We start from the raw sequence: 25,382 nt of genomic DNA on the forward strand, positions 1-25,382 counted from the left end.
TCTCGTAATTTAATGAGTTTATTCTCAACATTTTATCAAAATTTAACGACATTTTTCTCATAATTTAACGAATTTGTTCTCGTAATTTAACGACTTTTTCTCATAATTTAATGAGTTTATTCTCAACATTTTTTTTTCGACTTTTTTCTCGAAATTTAACAACTTTAATCTCGAGATGGTTTTATTTTTTTATTATTGCTTGGCCCTAATCCTCTTCCGTAGTTATGAGATCGAACTTTAGTTGAAAAGAATACAAAGACATTTTTATATGGCATTGGGCAAAGATTAAACGTTCTGGAGTGCATGCGTTGTCCGCCTGCGTTTGTGCAATTATACCAAAGTCCCTTTAAGACGAGTCATTTCACTCGGCGACCATCTTTAAAACGCCTCTCGGACATTCAAGTGCAACTCCCATCTCTTTGATGTTTCTTCATTCAAATACTCCTAAGCTATTCGCCAAGCTTTCAATTAAATTTCATATTTGAAATCACCAATGAAATCTTACAACAACTGTCTCATAAAGTTTCTAAACGCTCGAATCATGACAAGAAAACATATTTTTCATGCTAGATTGAGCTAATGCGCATGCACGGTCCTAAGTGCACGTCTCTATCTGACTGTTTCTACAGGAACCGGAGCTTCTAACAGCCGCTGCAGTGATGCGATGACTTTACCAATCGGTGATTGGCTCTTATTTAGAAGATAGGACTTATTTTGCACGTTTTCCCATTCAAACAATACGAGTGATGTGTCTTGTTATTCTTTATTTGATCATACTTCGAAAGGCTACGCATTCAACTGTACGAATACGCGTGAAAAAAGTATACTTTGGGCTGCAGCGTTTTCATTACTGTCATAAATGTGTGTCCATCTGCAGTTCTCTAAGGTGAACAGCTGCCATGATGGGTGTATTTATACTCAAATTATGTACTATTTTGTCTAAATGTACGTGTTTTTTATAGATTGGCCCATTTTAAAAACAGACCCTTTTGAACTGACGTTTTATTATAGATGTCACATGGGCATTGCTATTTTGTACCCATTTTGCATCCATTTATACATACCACAAAGCCTTGTTAAATTATAATGGAGCATAATAAACTATTTTTTCTGAAGATGTTGTACCATTAAATTTGTGACAAGATTGCACTAAATAATTGGGGAATAACATCAGTTGCCGTTTCATCTCAAGTAAGCGTGAATAACCAGAGCCATTTTACATGCAACAGCTAATACTCTCAAGGTGAAGAGCTCACTTTGGTACTTGGTTGATAATTGATTTATATGACTTGTTTTAATATATATTTACTGACATTATACATTTACTATTGACTGATGTATAAGTCTTTTAAATCAAGTATGTGGTGGCAGCCTTTAAGAATGTACACTTTAGTTTCACAAATTTGTAGTTTGGACTAATTCATTTGCTCTGTTGTTATACAGAATTGTTGCTTGAGTACATGAGTGAATGAAGACAGTATTTGAAAAACAGTAATGTCAGTGTACTTGAAGGTAAATCATCCTGCAGGAGAGAATTTATAGTGCCTTTTAAACCAGTTTTAATGTCATCATGTTATATTTCTATGCATTTTTTTTTTTGTCAATCAGTTAAATATTTTGAGAAATGTGATCAATTTGTATGTGGTGATAAATTGTTCTTATATTATTTTATCAATAAAGCATAACTTGTATGTAAAATTTCAAGAATGTACCACAGAATTTATTTTTTTTTTTTTAAATCTGTTTAATGACATAAAATTAATTTAGGAAAAAAAAAGTCAGATTTTTAGAAAACCACCTTGAACCATATACATGTACGTAGTATGTTTGAGGATAAAATTTATTTACAAGTGACAAAAATGGCAACTATTTGTCAAACTTTATTGTACTACCAGAATGTATCATATTACTTTTAAACAGTTGTTTAACTCTATATTGGAGGTGCGCTATTTTCCCGGTAAAATTCAAAAACAAACATTCAAGTAAATGGCTTTTAATTTCTACAAGTCTCAGTGCAAATCTCACCAGAATGTTACAATGTAACATTTACGAAATCAAACATGTATAAAAAGAATGTTGTATGTAACAATTACTAAAACTGGCACAATGAAGATAACAATATGGAACATGTTGAATTAATATGAAGTATTACACATACAATTCTACAAAAATGGTAGATCATATTTTTGGGATGTGTAATGATAAAACTGTGAGTTACTGTAATATGATTTTTTACCAATGCTGAACTGTGAGAGATGATAGAAGTACGAATGACGTAGTCTATTATTGAAACAAAAAACACCAGGCAGACTGATAGCCCTTGCCATGGAAGCTTGTTTACACCACCGAATAAATATAAAGGTAACTGTGGCTTTTTATCTGTCAATTCTGGCTTTTTTCTCAGAATTGCAAACTTGCAACTGTGAGAAAGTTGTAATTGACTTTTTTTTTTTTTCTGCATGGCAGAAACAAGCTTCCATACCTTGCAATCCGGGAATGCAGAAGATCACAGACTCAATCCACATTGTGCTTCTGAATCAACTTTACACTTACACTATTCATCTGGTGTCGGTCTAGAGCTGTGCGATTCATGAATCTGTTCAGACGAAATACTGCTGGGACACAAACACGTTACAGTTAAAATGAAATCATGCTGTCCAGTGACGCTAAAATGCCACGAGATCTTGGATAATTGCTGCCGTTTTCTCCGTTGTGCTTATTTGTGGAGGGTTTCTCCATAAATCATATACTAAAATGGAAAGGCTGAACGATAAAGACTCTTGATATCACATCAATGTAACTAAACGGCCGTCCCGAACTTCTCCATCTCAAAGATGAGTTCGACAGCAGCATCCACATCCTGTACGATTTTCTCCGGCTCGACCAGAGCGGGGTCGAAGCGGAAGTCGCGGTGCCCGTGGAAGACCGTCTCTTTGATGCACTGGTTGGCATCTTTAGGTAACTCCATGTGGGGGTTGTAGACACCTGTGCAGACCAGGATGGACTTGCAGGACGTGGCGGAGGGTGACGCGAGCTCACTTTCCCAATCGTTGTCCATGTCCTCCTCCTGAGGGACGGTGGTGGGCGTTCCTGTTCCGGTCACCATATTCGCCACTGCTCGGGTCTTCCTGGCCAGCCGGTCCTCGAGGTAGCGGTTGTAGAGGTTGGCACCATAAATATCAGTCATCAGGTTGTCCCTAATGGCATTTAGAGGATTAACAATAGAATTCATTAATTCTTTAAAACATCCAAATCTCCATTATTGAACTGAAAAATTCTAAATTGTATGAGGTTTGCACGAGTAACGCCTACATTAATGTGGAAACACAACAGTGTTTGCCTTTCAATGTCGTAAGATGCTTAAATAATCTTACTTTACCCTTGTGCGGTCTTCGTAGTGGGAAGTACACTCAGGGTTTTTGGGGTCTCCAGAACAAACTAAATTTTTTTTAAACAAATGTAATTTTACTCTGTTTATTAATGTTTTTACTCCACATTTGTCCAGTTTTTGGAGGATTTATAATTTTTTTAATTTATATAAATACATAAAAAAAAAAAAAAGTTAAATAGGCTTTTATACAAAAACAGCTTTTTATGTAAAATTCACTTTATAAAAGACCCACATTTCTAACTTTCATTCATGGGGATAACATGAATAATTTGACATGGATAAGATTTTAGTGTAAGATTTTTGCCGTTTTAAAAGTAAAAAAATCATCACTTTATCCAGTAGATGGCTCCAGAGCTCCACTATTTGCTTTTTGACTGACTGAAAGACATCTTTTCACAAGTTTTTTTTTTTTTCAGATGGATTCATATCTAAATATTATGAAATCACAATTATAACAATAAAAGCTACTTTTTGTCAAAGTTTAGTATTTTTTGTCATGAAAAAAAATCAGTTTTTCAATTTTATTACATTATGATGAGACCCCACTTAGAAAATGGACAAAATTCATCCTCAAAATGAACATTACTGAAAAACTTTTTTTTTTCTGTACAAAAAAAAAAATGCTAAACTTTGACAAAAAGTAATTTTTTTTTGTCATAATTGTGATTTCATAATATTTAGATATGAATCCATCTGAAAAAAAAAAAATACTTGTGAAAAGATGTCTTTCAGTCAGTCAAATAGCAAATAGTGGAGCTCTGCAGCATCTACTGGTAAAAGTGATAGTTTTTTTTTTACTTTTAAAACTGCATTTTCCAAAAGATGGGCAAAAATCTTACACTAAACCATGTCAAATTATCCATGTTATCCCCATGAATGAAAGTTAGAAATGTGGGTCTTTTATAAAATGAATTTTACATAAAAAGCTGTTTTTGTATAAAAACCTATTTAAAAAATATGTATTAATTTATTTATATAAATTTAAAAAATATAATAAATCATTCAAAAAACTGCACAAATATGAAGTAAAAACATTAATAAACAGAGTAAAATTACATTTGTTTTAAAAAAATAATTATTTTGTTACAAAATTACATTTTGTTGCCTGGGGTCTGGGGAGACCCCAAACTGAGTGTGAATTTTTTTCTACACTAACATAAAAACAAGATATCGCTCCAATATTTTTAATTTTTTTTTATTTGTAGATCTAGAAAGTGTTAACTGTATAAATTTTCATGTAATTTGGACAATTTTTTATTATTTTAGCAAATGTCTAAAAAGACCCCAAAGACCCTATAAGGGTTAAAGACTAGAAATAACAAGTTAAACCACACATGCACTGAGAAAACATGCTGGTCCTTGACAATGAGCATGTGTCTCACCCGACAGCATACAGGGATCTGATTGGTTGCCTCCAGCCTCTCTCTGCAGCTTGTTCTCTGATGAGGTACTCTGCAAAATGGTACGTCAGTTCACTGGGCTTCCCCATGAGGGCCTCGTACTTCAGATCTTGGCCAGTGATCTTCTTATAGATGCTCTCCAAACACACCATGAAAGTGCCATGACCGAATCTGTTGATGGGAAATTTTAATTAATTTATGTGCCAGGGTCAAGCGGCAACCTTTCGTTCTCTCTCTTGAGGCCAACACGGAAGTGACTTAAACTGCAATTCATCCACTGGCCACTAGAGACAGGCTCCAAAGGGGAGTCAATCCCATGTTAAAATGCCCAACTTTACAGCAGAAAAAAACATGTTTACAGCCTGGTACAAAAAGTGGTTTTTGCTTATACAGCTAATTTTGCCCTTCATGACAACTGTGAGGGGGGTGAATTTTTTTATAACTCATCTGTTTAAATTATATATAGCCTTAAAGTTCTGCATAATTAAGGGCATGGCCACTTGAGTGACAGGTGGATTGCCGCTGCTGTCTGTGAGCGTCACGTCACCTCAGCTAATTCCAATCTCTGAACTTGGCATCGGGAGATAAACAGAACACACGTTGTTGGATCATCTTGGCATTGGCTAAAAGTTTTGTTTGTCAGATTTACATTTTCCCCTAATAATTCAGCGTTTAATCTTTGTACCTCGGTGAATGAGCCTCTGCCATCCACATCAGGTCCATGTTACAGGCCAGCAGCGGCAGGTGAGCGTTGTGACGGCTCTCGTAGGCATTGCTCAGGTTCCCATTGGTGAGAAGGACGTCAACGATGAGCTGTAGGTTTGTTTCCCATCGAATGGGCTCCCCGAACAGAACTACAGCTACAATTACAGGAGAAGAGATGCAAAATTAAAGCCATTATGTGTCTTTCAAAACAAAAACTACACTATTATTATAGCTAGTTCCAGCTTAATATATATCAAGTGCATATACACTATTGGTAAGTTTGGGGTCGTTAAGATTTTGTAAAGTCATTTATTTGATCAAAAATACAGTAAAAAAAAAAAGTGAAATATTATTAAAATAGCTGTTTTCTATGTGAATATATAGTAAACTGAATTTTCAGCATCATTACTCCAGTCTTCAGTGTCACATGATCCTTCAGAAATCATTCTAATATGCTGATTTGATGCTCAAGAAACATTTATGATTATTATCAATGTTGAAAACTTCATATTTTTGTGGAAACCGTCATACATTTGATTTTTCAGGTTTCTTTGATGAATAGAAGTTTTTCAAAAGAACAGAATTTATTTGAAATAGAAACTTTTGTAACATTATAAATGTATTTACTGTCACTTTTGATCAATTTAATGCATCTTTGCTAAAGGTATTAACTTCTTTTAAAGATCTTACTGACCCCAAACTTGTGAACACTAGAGTAGTTTAGGATAATAACTAGTTTTCTGGTCAAAGTCCCTTAAAGACAAATCGGCCATCTTTGAAACGCCACCTGGATGACTTTATCAGTCGGCGATTGGCTCTTAGCTAGAAGACGGGACTTATTCCGCATTGCACTTTCTCACATTCATAATAATACGAATGCACCATCTTTCCATATATAAAGTCTTTGTTCTGGTGTACATGTGGATTTGAACTTAAAAAACTGGATCAGACAGATTAGTCAATAATTCAATTGGTTTTTGTGAAAAATATGCACAGAAAATATTTTTAATGAACATTTCTACAATCATAAACTCTCATGTGGAGGACTGTCAGTGAAGATTGACTTGAAGTCAGCATGAACCGGAAACTGCATTTGTCTTTTCTTGACTATTGTGACGTACAATGATCAGCCACAACATTCAAAGCACTGACAGGTGAAGTGAATAAAATTGATTATATGGTTACAATGCCACCGGATATATTAGACAGCAAATGATCAGTCAGTTCTTGAATTTCATGCACTGGAAGCAGGAAAAATGGGCAAGTGAACAAATGTGTGTGTCTTTGACAAGGGCCAACAAGTGATGGTTGGACGAATGGATCAAAGCATCTCCAAAACGTTCCCAGTATGCAGCGGTTAGTACCTAACAAAGGCTGATCAAGGAAGGACGACCGATGAACCGGCGTCATGGTCATGGACGGCCAAGGCTCACTGATGCATGACAGAAATGCCCATGACAGAAAACTGTCAGAACTGTCAAGTGTGCCGCACAAGTCCTGGAAAGTGAAGCCCAAGCATTCCCATCGCCCCCTGGGGGCTGGCTTCAGTATAGATCATAAAACCACACCCTCTCTATGCAATCGAATGGGATGTGAGCCAAACTAAACAATCAAATAATTTTTTCCCAACAATGGTTTCTGTCATGTATGTTCAAGCCTTTTTAAGAAGTTTGGTTTTAGTTAGTTATTTGATGTTTAGTCTCAGCCTCAGATGTCACGGACCATTGGCTGAACATATTGGCTTACTTTATATGTCAAAGTTAATATTTTATCACTGCCAGCATAGGGCATACTTTTTGAATAGCATTCAAAAAGGGCATGGGATTTACCCAACATCTCAAGGAGAACAACTGCTCACCCCTAGTGTAAGGAATTGCAGAATGGTTTCTTGCTGAAATGGACAGTTAAACTTTCAGACATTCAACTAACTAAAAGTAACTTCGCAACTACATGTCGACTAGTTTCAGTCACAGACCGTTGGCTGAACATCTGATGCATATGGCACACAAAATTGGAAACACTTCCGATTGGTTCTTTAATGGTGCCCCTGGAAACAAACCCGCCATGAGGCCAAACCCCCTCATGGAAAAAGAAAGCCATTATGTTTATAACTGTTCCCATGAGCTCTTATCAGGATCAACTAAACGCTGGATTTTCAAAAGTATGTTAGGCTGTGCATCCACCAAAGTGTTTTTTTCAGAGGCTAGCATATTTTTCCAATTGTTTTCAATGGGAGTGCCACGTTTTTAAAACGCCCGGAGCGTATAACGGGGTGCTGAGTGCTCAGTGTTTCTTACTGGTTGCCTCGAGTTGAAGAATGTTAAACTTTGGGTAAAACGCAGCGTTCATCACTGTCAAATTGTACCCAGCCATCCAATCACAGTGGAGGAGGGGCGGGACAAATACAACACCAACCAACCGGCACATTCTACTTGTACAAAGTCAACAGATGACAACAACAAGCATATTAATGGAACAAAACCATTTAAAACAAGAGCCAGAGCAAATACTTTACATCGTATTGACATTTTGTTATAGAAACAGTACAGAAACAAACTATCTGTGAAATGAGATACTAGTAACACTTCCATGGATATTCCGTATTATAGCAAGCAAACTGAACTGAAAAAAACGCTGTGCTGCCGAAGCGCTCTCAAGCGTTCACAGATAGGCGTTTTTAGCTGGCTTTGGTGGACACGCAGGCGAACTTCTTTAAAGTACGTCCAATAGTTTTACACACCGGTCTGTTATCGTAGGGACACTAAAGCTACATTTTCATGCCCTTAAACATAAGTGGTCAGGATCATACACCCTGCCACACACTGAGGAACATGATGAAAAGTTCAAGCTGTTGAATCCAACAAGTTTGATCCATGGCGGCTCCACCTCGCAGCCTACAGGACTTGAAGGATCTGCTGCAAAAGTCTTGGTGCCAGAGGCCACGTGACACCTTCAGGGCTCTTGTAGAGTTCATACCTCGACGGGTCGGCGCTGTTTTGGCAGTAAATGGAGCTCCAACAGTATATTAGGCATATAATGTTGTGGCTGATCAGTGTATATCCGAGTGAAGCTGCTTCTCAAGTGAAAAAAAAAGTAGGGCGGGACTTGATTTCTTCCAATTGGAATTGATTGGATCATTGGAGTTTGAAAAAAGGGGGAGGAGACATTAATGTTTTTGATTAAAGATTACAGGGATATATGTATATTTTTTTTAAAGCCCCCTATAGTGAAAATCAAGTTTTTAATGTTGTTTATATGTCTAGGTGGGTTTTTTAAATATGCTTTAAGACAAACCATATATATATATAGCAGGTGTATGATGTATATTAGCCTTTCTCTGCTGACGTTAAGGTTGTTAGGATGCTGATGTTTAGAAGGTAGCTGCTGACTGCATTATTAGCTGTTTGATAACATAGTCAAACAAAAGGCAAATCACATTAATTACTGTCATGTGTCCGACGTTGTAAAGAGCGATACCACTGTGCAGCGTTTACATCAGTAAGTTGACCGAGTGGATCTCTGAGCTTGCCTGAGTGAGTGGAGGCGGAGCTAATTTGCATATTCATTGATCCACATATATTAAATGAGGCAAGGGTGTTACATTCAAGCTATTTTAAGGCATGAAGAAATATTTCTCACAGGAAAAAACATTTAAATATGTCATTTTGGTGATCAAAGATGGGTTTGAAGGGATACAATTATTGACTACAGGGGGACTTTAAATAATGATGTGATTCATAACAGGATTATTATTGTTAACTAAAACTAAAACGATTAAAAACATTTCTGTAAACTGAAATAATTCTGAAATAAAACAAAATATTTTAGTTGAAAAACTTTATAAGTTTAAGTTGAAGCACTAAAACTATTAACTGGAAATAAATAAAAACTAAAACTGAATTAAATTAAAATAAAATAAATTATACTTAAATAGCAACATTTTCATGACAAAAGCACATAAAGGAAATACTAAAAATTAAACTAAAATTAACATGAAATCTAAAAGCTAATTCAAAATAACATAATAAACACTGCAATATACCATGAAAAAATTGGTAATTTTAATTTCATGGTGACTTTAAGTCTGTTCATCAAACAAATCTATCATTTTGCTTCAGATTCATAAGACTTGGAATATGAACCATCTATGATTATTGAAGCCTGAAAGCCTCCATTCCAGGAAAAATGGACTACTCCTTTAACCTGTTCGTAAATGTTAACACAAGAGATTTTGAAGTTGAATTCATGGTTATGGCTCAGCGATGCCATGAAACAAAGTAAAGCTCCAAATCCCACAACTATCCAGTTATCTTCAGAAACATCTTACCTTCGACTCTGGGGAGGTTCACCACAGGAGAAGACTGAAACAACAAGGACAGTATCGGGTTTCTTTCAAATCTGCCATTAAATGTCATCTGAGCGATTTCATAAACTATCCAGCAACTCACTTGGTTTGAGGATTAGACTATAAAAGTACAAACCATCTCAAATTCTTCACATACATATTCATATGTACGAAAAACAGGCCAGCAAATCTGTGACTTCAGTGTCATCTGCTTTCAGGTTTACAAAAAAGTGGATTGTGTTTTGTCCTATAACATCCTCCTCGTCATTGCCACTGGCTGTTCTCTTCACAAAACATTTATGTTTCACCTCCTCTAATCTGACCTAACAATGCTCTCTGTGTTAAACCTGCAGTCTCTCTACAAAAACCTCTCTGCCCTGGCCGTGTTTAGCTTGTCAGTGTAATTTAAAGAATAATAGAAGTATATTAATAGAGTATAAAGCTCTAATTCACAATTATCTTTAGTAGGAACTTGAATAGACATGATTAACTGGCAGAAATTTGTCAAATGGTAGAGATTTTGGTCTATTGTCTTTCACTATCACGGTTATGCTTGAATCCTGCGTTGTCAAAAAAGCTTATCATTTGTATGCATTTTTGAGACTTGTGGTTTAAAAGCAAGTGATTTTAAAGCATTTAAGCACAATAAGCAGCGAAAGAGAACTCATTTCGGTATATGAGCACGCTGTCTGACTCTGAAAGACTGTTTCTCGGCTGTCTGAGAGATGTGTGCACATGAAGACACTGGTCGTAGAGTGTGTGAGGACTGAACTGAGTTCTTTTTCCCGCCTAATTCGTCTTTGCGAATATCCTGATAAAACCAGCTGGTTATGTCATAAAGGATTAGTTCACTTTCAAATGAAAATTAGCCCAATCTTTACTCACCCTCAAGCCATCCTAGGTGTAGATGACTTTCTTTTTTCTGATGAACACAATCGGAGTTATATTAATAAATATCCTGACTCATCCGAGCTTTATAATGGGAGTGAACGGGACCAACGAGTATGAAGTAGAGATGCAAACATACTTAATTTCTCCACTGATACGGATAGCCGAATATTCAGAGTGACATCTGTCGATACCGACAACAATACCAATAGTTTATGGGTTCTGCTTTTAATACCATCTTTTAAATAAATGAAAATTTCATTATAATTAATTATTATATTGAAAGAAATGCAAATAAAAACTTTATTTTCTCTATTTCATTAACTTATTTCAGAGTAACTGGTATCAGTTATAAACAAACACATTACTTAAATTAATATTAACACACATTAACTAAATTCTGAAGATTAAATCAATATTTCTTAACTTTCTGAATGTTATTAATTCATATAATTACTATTAATATTGAACATAAAACTGGTTTCTTTACACAAAGCATAAATTCAATGCATTTTCCTGCCCTCTTTTGATTGACAGGATATATCGGCCCTGACTATCAGCTGTTTTTAAACTATCAATACCGATTATTGGCCGATATATCGGTGCATCTCAAGTATAAAGCTCAAGAAAGTGCCTCCATCCAAAGCAAAACATACTCCACATGGCTCCCTACGGTTAATAAAGGCCTTCTGAAGCGAAGCAATACATTTGTTATGAAGTTAAAAAGTTATGAAGTAAAATATGTAGCTTCCGCCAGAACGCATTCTGTATTCTACTTAGGAAGAAAGTGTAACGCCTCTCGCAGTTCAAAAAGCTCAAACTATGCCCTACGCCTTCCCTTACGGAAAAAGCTTAACTGACTCGACGTCAGTTATGCTTTCTTCTTAAGTTGAATCCAGGTCTGGCAGAAGTTAGATATTTTATTGCATAACTTGTTAAATATGGATTTTTTTTACACAAACGCATCGCTTCGCTTCAGAAGGCCTTTATTAACCCTCTGGAGCCGTGTGGAGTATGTTTGCTTTGGATGGAGACACTTTCTTCAGCTCATACTCGTTGATCCCGTTCACTGCCTTTATAAATGTGTCAGGATATTTATTAATATAACTCTGATTGTGTTCATCAGAAAGAAGAAAGTCATTTACACCTAGGATGGCTTGAGGGTGAGTAAATCTTGAGGTAATTTTAATTTCAAAGTGAACTAATCCTTTAAGTGAATGTAAACAGTTGAGAAAACGTGTGTGTATCAGTATATTAGATCAGTGCATTTGCTCTTAAAGTGACAGCAGCCTAATAAACCTGCTGTGTCATTAATGTTAATCAAACAACAAACAAGAGAAAATCTCTCACTGCTCTTGACTGAATATTTCTTTCTTTTTCTTTCTTTCTTTTTTAAAGCCATGCCAGCTTCTATAGCTATATTCATGGCGAGAAATTGGATTTACTTGGTTAAAAACCTTTTCAAAAGAATCAACAGAATAAAACAATTTTCTTAAAAGGGTAGAAGTGTTCCCTCTTGACTGAATCACTTTTCTAACTTCAATAAGAATAAATGTATATTTAACTCACACAGTGAAGACTATGCAGATTTTTGTCAACTTAATTACTTTATACAATTTCTTATTTAGTGCTTGAAGTTTTTCAGGTAGATCTATTTCATTTGTGTCTTTGTTCTAATATAGTTTTGTCATATTTGTCATTTAATCACTTGTCTTCAGTGAGCTTGAGAGTTTGATCGTTAGTATTAGTTTTTTTGTGATACTGAAATTGGTGTGGTATCAAAAAATTTTATATCATAAAAAAATATTGTGGATATAAAATGACTTGTATTATGATATTTTGGTCATACAAGACTTTGGTCATATCGCACACCTAATCTTGAGTATGCAAAAATTAACTGTTTATGGAATTTAAAAAAAATGCATTAGAATTACTTAATTACTAATAGACTCCAAATAGCCGTTCAAAGTTTGTAATAACTAAGATGTTTCTGAAAGAAGTCTCTTCCGCTCACCGAGGCTCCATTTATTTGATCAAAAATACAGTAAAAAAACAAACAGTAAAATATAATTACAACTTAAAATAGCTGTTTTCTGAATTTTTAGTAAAACTCATTTCTGATAAATGTAATGCATCCTCATTAAGTATTTAGCATTTTTTTAATTATGAATTGCATCATGATTGCATGAAATCAAACTGTTGCATTGCTTCACTTAGTAAAGAATTATAATAACAGCAAATTATTGTTACAGCCTTGCTAAGACACATTTAGTTCGAAGGGGTCATTTGAAACCACCAATGAAAATATATAACGAGACTCACCGGTAGTTTGGGTCGTCTGTTGTGATCCACCATGTCCAGCAGAGGGAACGACTCTCGCAGCATGTCGATACTGACCACGTTTGTGAAGCCCACGCTGATTTACACAGTTAAGAACTCATCATCTGTCTCACGGATTCATCTAAAAGTGATTATCATTGCTTTCATGATTAAAATCCTCAACACAAAAACAAGAGATTTGAGGGATTATGATAATCCCATTCCTCACAGTAAGCTTGTAAATACTATCACATCATAACACTGTCACATCTAATGACACCATCGGGGTGGGGTAAAGGCCAGCGAAAGCCAAAGAGATCCTGTCATAATCCCTTTCTCCGAGAAGTCATTTATATTCAAGCTTTATATAAAAATATCTTGGTTGGAGTTGTTTCATTTGTTTACCTAAGAGCCAAAGAGGACTTTAAATTAAATACTATGTTCCTTGATGTTGTTTTTGGGCTCTACTAGAACAGGTTTTCCTGCTTGAATGTTGATTATTTTCCTCATATTCTCCATTATTCAGCTCCTCTCTTCCCAGTCTGTCAGTAACGCTCTGTTTAGTTCCTGTCTCTATGAAGCCCCCCCTTCTGAAATGCACAATGTGCTCTGATTGGTCAGCTGGAGCAGTGTGTTGTGATTGGTGTTTGGGAAATGTGAAGACGCTGGACATGGAAGGATACTTTTTGGCAATGTCGAGCACAGGACCTTGTCCAGATACCAGCACATACTTGTCATGATATTTCTTGAACATTCTCAAAGGGCTGTGAGACATCATGACTTGGTCTTGAGAGATCTACAAATCAAGCAAACAGATTATCATCCAGGTCAGCAGTGATTGTCTATACATAGGGTGTGTTCACACTTGTAGTTCGCTTCTCTTGATTCTTTTGGTACGGACCAAAAATGAAAATTATACATTTAGGGTGTATTCAGACCTGTGGATTGTTTGTGCCATTGATGGGTTTATGTAGTTTTCTTTCACACCTCTAGGGGGCGCATAGTGTATTTATGTTGTCAAGTGGACACAGAACAGTGTGCGAAGAAGGTCAGACAAACTTTTTTGCCTGTGAATAGATTGTTTTGGTAAAGTGCAAGAAATGGACAATTCTTTTCTTTCTATATTTTAGTTATTTTTTGTTTTTGACTGAAGAAATGGACTGGAATATCCAACATTGCATTATATTATAAGACAAAAACATGTCAAAACCAATGATCTAAAAATACTACAAATGCATGCATACAGTTTGCTTTGTTACAAAACAGGGATAAAATTGTTTTAATGATGCTATTTTTTCTTAATTTTCGAGTAATCAAGTCCCCCCAGGAATCGGGTCTCCTTTAGGACCCAGGTGGTAATGCCTGATTATAATTATAACCTATTTCTCTATTGTATTATTTTTATTACATTAAGTGCACAAACAACGTGCTTGAATTATAAAATGAATGCATATGCACTGCAAAATAAAACAAAATGGAAACAGATATTGAAAGCAAAAAAACATCTAATATAAGCTAAGATAGAAGGCTAATCGGGTATACGTATGCTATGCAAGTATATAAGCTAACTAAAAAACAGTAAAAATGAGAAATGCTTGATTTTACAACCTATAGCTTCAGTTAATATACTAGTATATGAACCATGTAGTTTAAAACATTAATGTTCATTATGACGCATTTTAAACAATATAAATCATAACGTGATTTTGCAGGAATTATAATCAGATGCTAAAAATACTACCCATTAAAAGTCAGCTGAATTAATGGGATCACTCGGGGTCCTAAAGGAGACCTGATTCCTGGGGGGACTCGATTTCTCACCACAACAAACCAAAATTGTGACCCATAAGTCACGTGTGAGTAAACTGTGCCCTCATTGGTCTTTAAAACACATTCGCTAAACGCCTTGTAAACTTCAGTATTTCTGTGTGTTTTGAAACTGTTGTTTTGAAATATGTTTGTCCGAGCAAATTTCAGGTTGTCTTCATCTCCAGGTTAACCCAAGATTCATCTTCAAATCAAACACAACATACGTAATTACCCATCATGCACTGCGATATGGCCTAGTTCACTAGCAGTTGGGTTCAGTTGCTCAAGTCGAATCAAACTCTCAAGATGAAGGTTAACCTGGAGATGAAGACGAAGTGAAATGCCTCATTGAAATCTGTTCGGACAGACAAATAAATTTCAGAAACAGAAACCGCATAAAAACCAAAGTTTACAAGTTGTTTAGAGAGCGTTATGAGCCGAATCCTGGACATGAACAACTGCTCTCTAACCAATGAGATCACAGTTTAGTCATGTGTCCGATTAGAAATTGGTTTGAACCAAACTTAGAAGAAACTGCAACATTGTAACAATTTTAATCAATGTTTGGGAGCAAAACAAACAATCTACATGACTGAAAAGTCTCTGTGATGTAATGCTTAACCCTCATATGGAATGTTGTTCATTTCCTGTTTACTCATCTATGGGTTTATGCTGTGATTTGGGGGATATGAAGTACTTTTTTTACCTATTTACCACAAAATTCCACAACTACACCATTAGCATGCATATTAATTTTTTTTTTTTTTTTAAAAAACACTTGACTGATGATCAAAATTAAATATGAGTTATTTCTGGATATTGATCTAGGTTTTAGAGGCAGAATTCTGCCATCTGCTGGTTAGAGAAAAATCTGTAGGAAATACAATTTTTAGAAAAAAAAAAGTGTAATTACCATATCTGTCCAGCAGAGGCCCATAAAAATCCATTCATTTTTCTGGATGTGGCTAACTGCTCTTTTAACAGCTTTTGTGATGTATACACATATATATGCACATTATAACATACATTAAATCAGTATTTTTGTCAAATTTTGAAGCGTCCTGTTTTTGCAATAATGCCACATATGTTGTCACTAAAAGATAAGAATTTATTGTAATTGCATATTATTATTTTTTTTATAAAAATAATTAACTTTAGAATAAGAAATTAATTTTAAAAAAGCAAATACATTTTCAGATTCATGCTGTTTTTTTGTTTTTTTTACATACCGCCAGAATAACCGAATCAATCCAAGTGATTTTGGTATGTATAGACAGATAATGTAAAAAAAGTCACAAAATATAATGCCACTCAGATAAAGGGAACCATGTTTTTTAACTAATGAAAGTTCAAATGGGGTCATATTGACCCCAAACACCCTATTAGGGTTAAAGGGGTCATATCTTTTTTTTTTCATTTATATTTTATCTTGTAGTCCACACTCATTATGTAAAATATCATTCAAGAACAGAATGTTTAGAAAGCAGCAACACATTGTTACAGATTGATAAAGCAATCAGCCCTGAAACATGCTGAACTGCTACAAAGGACATTTTTAACAGTAAACTTCAGCTGCTGTTTTCTAAGGTTGGGATTCGATCCGCAGAGCGGCCGCAGTGATCCGTTTGGTCACTGAAGTGTGAATGTAAAGGTAAGTGATCTTTTGGACCGGGGAAAGAACATTTTCCCAGCACATAAAGCTTCAGTATGTCGAAAGCTCAAGATTATTTTCATTTCTCATGAATTGACCCCGTTAATGTTGAATGAATTAGATACAAAAAGCTCTATTTCATGAGTCTAACAGCCAACTAGATGCCAGAAATCTCATCAAGAGAACAAGAGAGAACAAAACTCACAGGAACACCTAGTATGTGAGACAGCTGATCTGCCTTCTTCTGCCGTAAGCAGTTGCCAGCATTTGTGACAAAGACAACCGGAACCACGAACTGTCCCTTTGCGTCCACCAGCTTCTGGAAAGCTCTCTTGGCCGCTGGGATGGGGGTCTTCCCTCGCACCAAGACTCCATCGATGTCGAACAACAACCCAAAGCTCGGCTCCAGCTGTTCGAGAGACAGATACAGATTAAAGGTGAAATTAACCCCCAATGAAAAACATTAAAAATAAGAAATTATATTTTACAATGTCTAAAGAAAATGAAGCACACATTAGCACATTTGCAAAAGCGAGGTGAAAAGCAATTGTGAACTTTGTGTACCGTTTCAGTCTGATTTAAACACTATATTATGCTGCCTTCAAGTGCACAGAATAAAAAAATAAGAAATGTAATTATCTCACAATTCTGACTTTTTTTCTTGTTTATTTCTCAGAATAAAAACTTGAGGAAAAAAGTCAGAATTGTGAGATAAAAAGTCACAATTACCTTTCCTTTATTCTGTGTTGGAAGCAAACTTCCATAAAAACAGTCAGGCTATCGTTATGTCACGCATTCAAATCAGAAAAATAACATGGAAGTAATCAAAACAAAAGACATTTATTGTGAACAAGAAACCCAAATAACTACATCTGAATACAAAATAATGAAAAAAGTATTTATTTCTATCACTTATTTATACATGGCATGTTATTTAAAGCAAACAGTGAAAGTTGAGTGATTAATGCCATTTGCTATAGACTTTCTTTACACTCACTGATCTCTATATATAGATTTTAGATATATTACATTATATTATTTATATTATAGATCAGTGTTTCCACCATATTTCGAATGCCTCTTCCAATGTCACAACTTGATCAACTTAATCTAGATACATTTCCCAGTTTCCCACTTCATGTGCTCAGAACTCCTAATTATGATATTTTCAACTGGGATAAAAGGTTATATTTCAGATCAGGGATCAAAACATGTGTTCAAAAATGCTGATTCATTCAGTAAAGAAACAAGTGAAGTCTTTATGAGTGAGTCAATGAATCATTCATTCAAGAGATCCATTCAAAAATGCTGATTCCTCCAGTAATGAAACAAGTCTTTATGAGTGAGTCATTGAATCACTCATTTAAGAGATTTGTTCGAAAACACTGATTCATCCAGCAATGAAACAAGTGAAGTCTTTATGAGTGAGTCATTGATTGAACCATTAATTCAAGAGATTTGTTCAAAAACACTGATTCAACCAATAATGAAACAAGTGAAGTCTTTGAGTGAGTCATTGAATCATTCATTCAAGAGATTTGTTCAAAAATGCTGATTCATCCAGCAATGAAAGAAATGAAGTCATTATGAGTGAGTCATTGAATCATTCATTCAAGAGTTTCGTTCAAAAACGCTGATTCATCCAGTAATGAAGCAAGTGGAGTCTTTATGAGTCATTGAATCATTAAGTCAAGAGATTCATTCAAAAACACTGATTCATGCAGTAATGAAGCAAGTAAAATCTTTTTGAGTGATTCATTGAATCATTCATTCAAGAGATTCGTTCAAAAACACTGATTCATCCAGTAATGAAGCAAGTAAAATCTTTTTGAGTGATTCATTGAATCATTCATTCAAGAGATTCGTTCAAAAACACTGATTCATCCAGTAATGAAGCAAGTGAAGTCTATAGGTATGTTCTACTTAAAGCAGCGCTGTGCAGACCGATCAATGTATGACATCAAAATACCGTGTTTTGAAAGTATATGGAGCCATCTGCTGTCTAATCGATCTTACGGTACTTTGATGTCATACACCAATCAGTCTGCACCTTAATTTAAGAGATTCATTTTAAAACACTGATTCATTCAGTAATGAAACAAGGCTTTATGAGTGAGTCACTGAATCATTCATTCAAACCGATTTTTAAAAAAACATCATTTAAATTAATTAAATATTTTTTAAAATTAACATTTTTCAGAACCTCTAAATTATGTTATTTGTGACCCTGAAAACCAGTCATAAGTCGCACAGAATATATTTGTAGCAATAGCCAACAATACGTTGTATGGGTCAAAATTGATTTTAATTTTATGCCAAAAATAATTAGGATATTAAGTAAAGATCATGTTCCATGAAGATATTTTGTAAATTTCAACTGTAAATATATCAAAAATGTATTTTTGTGAGTGGATATGCATTGCTAAGAACTTCATTTGAACAAATTTAAAGGCGATTTTCTCAATATTTTTTTTTTTTTTTTTGCACCCTCAGATTCCAGATTTTCAAATAGTTGTATCTCGGCCATCTTATCCTAACAAACCATACATCAATGGAAAGCTTATTTATACAGCTTTCAGATGATGTATAAATCTCAATTTCAAAAAATTGACCCTTATGGTTTTGTGGTCCAGGTCACATTTTGTTTAGTTGTCTGTTCAGAATCGTGGGAATCTCTATCTTAAACAAAAACATTGTGATTGTGAATCATGCAGCTCTAACTCAAGTGATACGAACTTTCCATGCTGACCAACAGAAAGCTGCTGGTTTGAAAATGATTTCTGTATAAGATTTGCTTCATAAATCGCTGCAAAATTGATGTTTCACTAATAAGACCACGCCATAAGACAACTTACTGGAAGTAATGATGGTAGATTGAGAAATGTTTTGAAAGAACATTTGATCACACTATATTTTGATATAGTGTAACTACACAAATAAATATATATAAACATATTCTTACTATAGGGTTAGGGTTTGGTGTTACCGAATGTTTAAAATTGATGCTTTGGCAACATGAAATAAAGACACAGATAGAATAAAGAAGACATTATCCAGTTTTATAATATAGTAAGTTGCATGCACAATGCATAACCTCATTCCAAGATTAGATTACGCACAGAAGACGAGGATGCTGCGTCACGCTTGACCCCTGCTGGACATTTGTCCCTTGTTTTGTCGTAACATGTATTCTGTCTGCGTACACTTGAGGATTACAGCCGTTCTGCTCAAATAAAACAGCTGCACTTCCCCTCAGGGAGTTTCTCTCTGTGAAAATCCACTGATGTCAATCATTCCACTCCAGTTCTTGCACTGATAGAAGACTTTCTAACAGAGCACAGCAGGAGCACAGAAACTACATGATATTCATTAGCACAATATTGTTTTTCCCCTGAAAATAACTAGAGACATTTTTCAATGCTTGACTGTGTATGAGGAAGAGGTTTGGTTTCACTGTGCAATGAATCGTGTGGTCAGCGATCGTAAACTGCTGAGTAATGACAGCTTCAGTCTGAAAGAAGTGAACTTCACTGAGAAACAAGCTGATTAACTGCTTCACTGCAGGTTACTGAAGCTCTGAGTTCAGAGAATCTCTCCAGTATTTGCATCTAGTGTAAGTCTCAAGCGATAGCTATTATGCATATGTTGATTCAACTCTAGTGCAAACATCTTACATTTTCAATAATACATTTCTAATTTAATGTATTGTATGAATAATTATTAACTTATAACAGCCGTTCATGTCAGGGTTAAATAAAGCTGGAATATAATCAAATATAGATATTAGTTGAAAAACAAATTAAATGAAAATTAGAAATGTTTCCTTGGCAATGAACTGAATTAAGTTTAAGTTGATGCACTAGAAAAAAAAAAAAAAAAAAAACTGAAGTTAAAAATAGATTTAACCAAAATAACTAGCAAAATGCACATATTGAAATTACAAACAAAAAAAACTAAAATTAACATGAAAACTAAAAATATAAAAAATAAAAGCTAATTCAAAATATGAATGAAACTATTATAAAACTAAAATAACCAGAAAACAAAGATCAAAATGCATGCACTCTAAAAAATCTTGGGTTATTTTTTCTACCCAAGACCTTTTTTGGGGTTATTTTTCCAGTGTTTGGGTAGTTTTTGTGTTACTCAGATCCTGGGTCAGACGTAACAACCCAGTGTTTGGGTAGTTCTTGTGTTACCCAAATCTTGGGTCAGACGTAACAACCCAGCGTTTGGGTAGTTTTTGTGTTACCCAGATCCTGGGTCAGACATAACAACCCAGCGTTTGGGTAGTTTTTGTGTTACCCAGATCCTGGGTCAGACATGACATAACCCAGCGTTTGGGTAGTTTTTGTGTTACTCAAATCCTGGGTCAGACATAACAACCCAGCATTTGGGTAGTTCTTGTGTTACCCAGATCCTGGGTCAGACATAACAACCCAGCGTTTGGGTAGTTTTTGTGTTACCCAAATCTTGGGTCAGACGTAACAACCCAGCATTTGGGTAGTTTTTGTGTTACCCAAATCTTGGGTCAGACGTAACAACCCAGCGTTTGGGTAGTTTTTGTGTTACCCAAATCTTGGGTCAGACATAACAACCCAGCGTTTGGGTAGTTTTTGTGTTACTCAGATCCTGGGTCAGACGTAACAACCCAGCGTTTGGGTAGTTTTTGTGTTACCCAAATCTTGGGTCAGACGTAACAACCCAGCGTTTGGGTAGTTTTTGTGTTACCCAAATCTTGGGTCAGACGTAACAACCCAGCGTTTGGGTAGTTCTTGTGTTACTCAGATCCTGGGTCAGACGTAACAACCCAGCGTTTGGGTAGTTTTTGTGTTACCCAAATCTTGGGTCAGACGTAACAACCCAGCATTTGGGTAGTTTTTGTGTTACCCAGATCCTGGGTCAGACATAACAATCCAGCGTTTGGGTAGTTTTTGTGTTACTCAAATCCTGGGTCAGACATAACAACCCAGCATTTGGGTAGTTCTTGTGTTACTCAGATCCTGGCAACCCAGTGTTTGCATATTTTTTGTGTAACACAGATCCAGGGTCAGGCGTAACAACCCAGTGTTTGGGTTGTTTTTGTGTTACTCAGATCCTGGGTCAGACGTAACAACCCAGCGTTTGGGTAGTTTTTGTGTTACCCAAATCTTGGGTCAGACGTAACAACCCAGCGTTTGGGTAGTTCTTGTGTTACCCAGATCCTGGGTCAGACATAACAACCCAGCGTTTGGGTAGTTTTTGTGTTACCCAAATCTTGGGTCAGACGTAACAACCCAGCGTTTGGGTAGTTTTTGTGTTACCCAAATCTTGGGTCAGACGTAACAACCCAGCGTTTGGGTAGTTCTTGTGTTACCCAGATCCTGGGTCAGACATAACAACCCAGCGTTTGGGTAGTTTTTGTGTTACCCAGATCCTGGGTCAGACATAACAACCCAGCGTTTGGGTAGTTTTTGTGTTACTCAAATCCTGGGTCAGACATAACAACCCAGCATTTGGGTAGTTCTTGTGTTACTCAGATCCTGGCAACCCAGTGTTTGCATATTTTTTGTGTAACACAGATCCAGGGTCAGGCGTAACAACCCAGTGTTTGGGTTGTTTTTGTGTTACTCAGATCCTGGGTCAGACGTAACAACCCAGCGTTTGGGTAGTTTTTGTGTTACCCAAATCTTGGGTCAGACATAACAACCCAGCGTTTGGGTAGTTTTTGTGTTACCCAAATCTTGGGTCAGACGTAACAACCCAGCGTTTGGGTAGTTTTTGTGTTACCCAAATCTTGGGTCAGACGTAACAACCCAGCGTTTGGGTAGTTTTTGTGTTACCCAGATCCTGGGTCAGACATAACAACCCAGCGTTTGGGTAGTTTTTGTGTTACCCAGATCCTGGGTCAGACATGACATAACCCAGCGTTTGGGTAGTTTTTGTGTTACTCAAATCCTGGGTCAGACATAACAACCCAGCATTTGGGTAGTTCTTGTGTTACCCAGATCCTGGGTCAGACATAACAACCCAGCGTTTGGGTAGTTTTTGTGTTACTCAGATCCTGGGTCAGACATAACAACCCAGCATTTGGGTAGTTTTTGTGTTACCCAAATCTTGGGTCAGACGTAACAACCCAGCGTTTGGGTAGTTTTTGTGTTACCCAGATCCTGGGTCAGACATAACAAACCAGCGTTTGGGTAGTTTTTGTGTTACTCAGATCCTGGGTCAGACATAACAACCCAGCATTTGGGTAGTTTTTGTGTTACCCAAATCTTGGGTCAGACGTAACAACCCAGCGTTTGGGTAGTTCTTGTGTTACCCAGATCCTGGGTCAGACATGACATAACCCAGCGTTTGGGTTGTTTTTGTGTTACCCAGCTCCTGGGTCAGACATAACAACCCAGCGTTGAGGTAGTTTTTGTGTTACCCAGATCATGGGTCAGACGTAATAACCCAGAGGTTGAGTTATTTATCGCAGGCTTTTTCGCCCTCTTCAGGAGAGAGCAATGCAGCTCCGCCAAATTGTTGCATGTCTTCAGTAAAATACAGGTTTGTGTACGTATTATTATCATTTTATTTTTTTTAATTCATCATTGTGCTGTGTATTGTTCAATTGTGTGCAAAGCAACATTCAGGGGCGCGATGTGAGTCGCCTAAACGAGTGTCACTTCTGTCTTTTCGCGTGATGGAAACGCCTAATGCCTTACATAAAATGTTATGATTTTTTTCAAAAATATGCAGAATATAAATACTTAGCATGTTAAAATATTTTCTCAGATTTGTTTAATTTTTACATCTAATATTTGTTAAAAGAGCTTAAATGTAGACAATATGTATTAAAAATGGTATAAAATATACTATAAAATATGATAAAAAATAAAGGAATTATGAAAACCAGTGGTTGTGTGGAGTATTTGAAAAAGTTTAGAGGATTTAAATTAATCCGTAAACATTAATTCATGCATGAAATAAAAAAAAGGCTAGTGTTATAGTAAAAATGAATGAACCCATTATGTTGGGTTAAATAAACAACCCAATTTGCTTAACCCAACATATGTTCTGTCCAACCCAGCCCTAAACATTTAGATCACAAAACAACTTTGCATAAATATAATGGCATAAACAACAATAACAAACCATTAGGTATTATCATTAATAAATATTAGTCCCACTTTATATTAAGTGCCTTAAACTACCATGTACTATAATTTAAATTAATCATTTGATTCGATGCACTTATTCTGTACATGTATATCACACTGTACTTATATTTAAAAAATACCTGCATGTAATAACAGCTGTAATTAATTATAGTAATAACATAAGTGTTTCACAATACAATACAATGCACGGAATTATTTTTTTACTTAAGTACCAAATATAAATATTATGTTTTGCATAATCAGAATATAAACTGTAATGTATAATAAAAACCTGCAGTTGCTCAAAACAACAGAAATGAATTGCACCAGTTACAGTATAATAACGACATCAACAAACAAGGGATCCAGATATCATTTCTCTGATTTAAAAGAGCCGTGAAGATGTGAATCTGAAGCACTGCAGATGAGCTTCATGGATCAATAACTACAGCTGACAAACAACACGAACCCCAGTAAACACCCCAGAGATGAGGCTTCAGATAGGAAATATTCACATGCATTAAAGAATTAGAGCAGAAAAACAATCGCATGAAGTGTCATTAACACGCAAGACCAATTGGGAAATGAAACAGACACAGAATCAATAACTAACAATGGATCCAGCAAACATCACATGATGCAGGAATGTAAACACGTCAACTACCTTACTGCACATTCCGCATCGCCCGAGCGCCGCGACGCGCTGCACATGCCGCGAACACACGCCGCTCGACGACCTCAGCAGCGCGTTGAAGGCCTTCATTTCGATCCGCTTTTCTGGCCGGTTTCGACTGCGTCCAGTTTCTCCATGAAGCTTTTGTAGCGGTGCGATATGACGACAGAGAGGAGGTGGTCCGAATCTATCGAAAGACTCGAGAGTCAGGATTCAGGAAATAAACATCCTTCCTTGCCGGCAAATGGGGGAATGCGACACCCCCATCATCCGCACGCTGAACGACGCGACGCGAGGCGAGTTCTGGCGTGACGTCATTTGCAGATAACGGTAGAGGCGCGCGGTGAGGCGTTCAGGCAGTGTTAATGGAGGACTATAAATGTTTACATGAAACTAAATAGCTGGATTGGAATAATATGGTTATTATGAAGCGAAACAAAGGCTGCTTACTGCGGCAGATGCGAAAGTAGGCTACCAGTGACGTCATCCACGCACATGGGCCAATAGAAAACGTAAATAAATTTTTTGAAGGCATTATTGTAAACTCCAATATTGCACTTATTTTTTTATTTTTATTATGTTTATTATTTTAATGGCCAAATTTCATATCCATAAATGTAAATGTTCAGGTTAAAAAAAAATGTTTTATAGCATTTAAAAATGAAGTTAAATATTGAGTCTTGAAGAAACAAAAAGCTATTAGAACTTTGTACACTTTTTAATGTATTCCTATCATTTTTATCCCTCCTAGCATTTCACATTTCTGTATTGTTATTGTAACTGTATGGATTGTGTTTCTTTGTTTAATAAATTTAAATACATTATATATATAGTAGTCAACATTTGAAGTGGATCAAAACATTTCATCAAAGTTGTCCTAAAACCTTCTTCTTAGGACACTTTGAAACTTTGTTCTTATAAAACTTTAATGAACTTTTTTGATCTACTTCAAATGTTGACTGCTGTGTGTGTGTGTGTGTGTGTATATATATATATATATATATATATATACGTAAATACAATTGTTTTTGCCCATTCTTCAAACAAGTCTAATGAGTATATACTCATGTTTTTTAT

General features: G+C 35.8%; 1 protein-coding gene across 1 annotated transcript; it reads right to left on the reverse strand.

Annotated features, from left to right (window-relative positions):
- Window positions 1-19: 19 nt before the first annotated feature.
- Window positions 20-24,756, reverse strand: zgc:77375 (uncharacterized protein LOC402927 homolog). The gene is made up of 8 exons (XM_067388734.1): window positions 24,297-24,756; window positions 16,714-16,917; window positions 13,732-13,844; window positions 13,052-13,145; window positions 9,824-9,857; window positions 5,477-5,651; window positions 4,774-4,962; window positions 20-3,197 (listed from the first exon to the last, which is right to left on the reverse strand). Exons 1-8 carry the CDS (start codon window positions 24,393-24,395, stop codon window positions 2,801-2,803), a joined length of 1,305 nt encoding a protein of 434 aa, XP_067244835.1. The 5' UTR covers window positions 24,396-24,756; the 3' UTR covers window positions 20-2,800.
- Window positions 24,757-25,382: the final 626 nt, after the last annotated feature.

The sequence above is a fragment of the Chanodichthys erythropterus genome, chromosome 6, assembly GCF_024489055.1.
Source record: "Chanodichthys erythropterus isolate Z2021 chromosome 6, ASM2448905v1, whole genome shotgun sequence".
NCBI lineage: Eukaryota > Metazoa > Chordata > Actinopteri > Cypriniformes > Xenocyprididae > Chanodichthys > Chanodichthys erythropterus.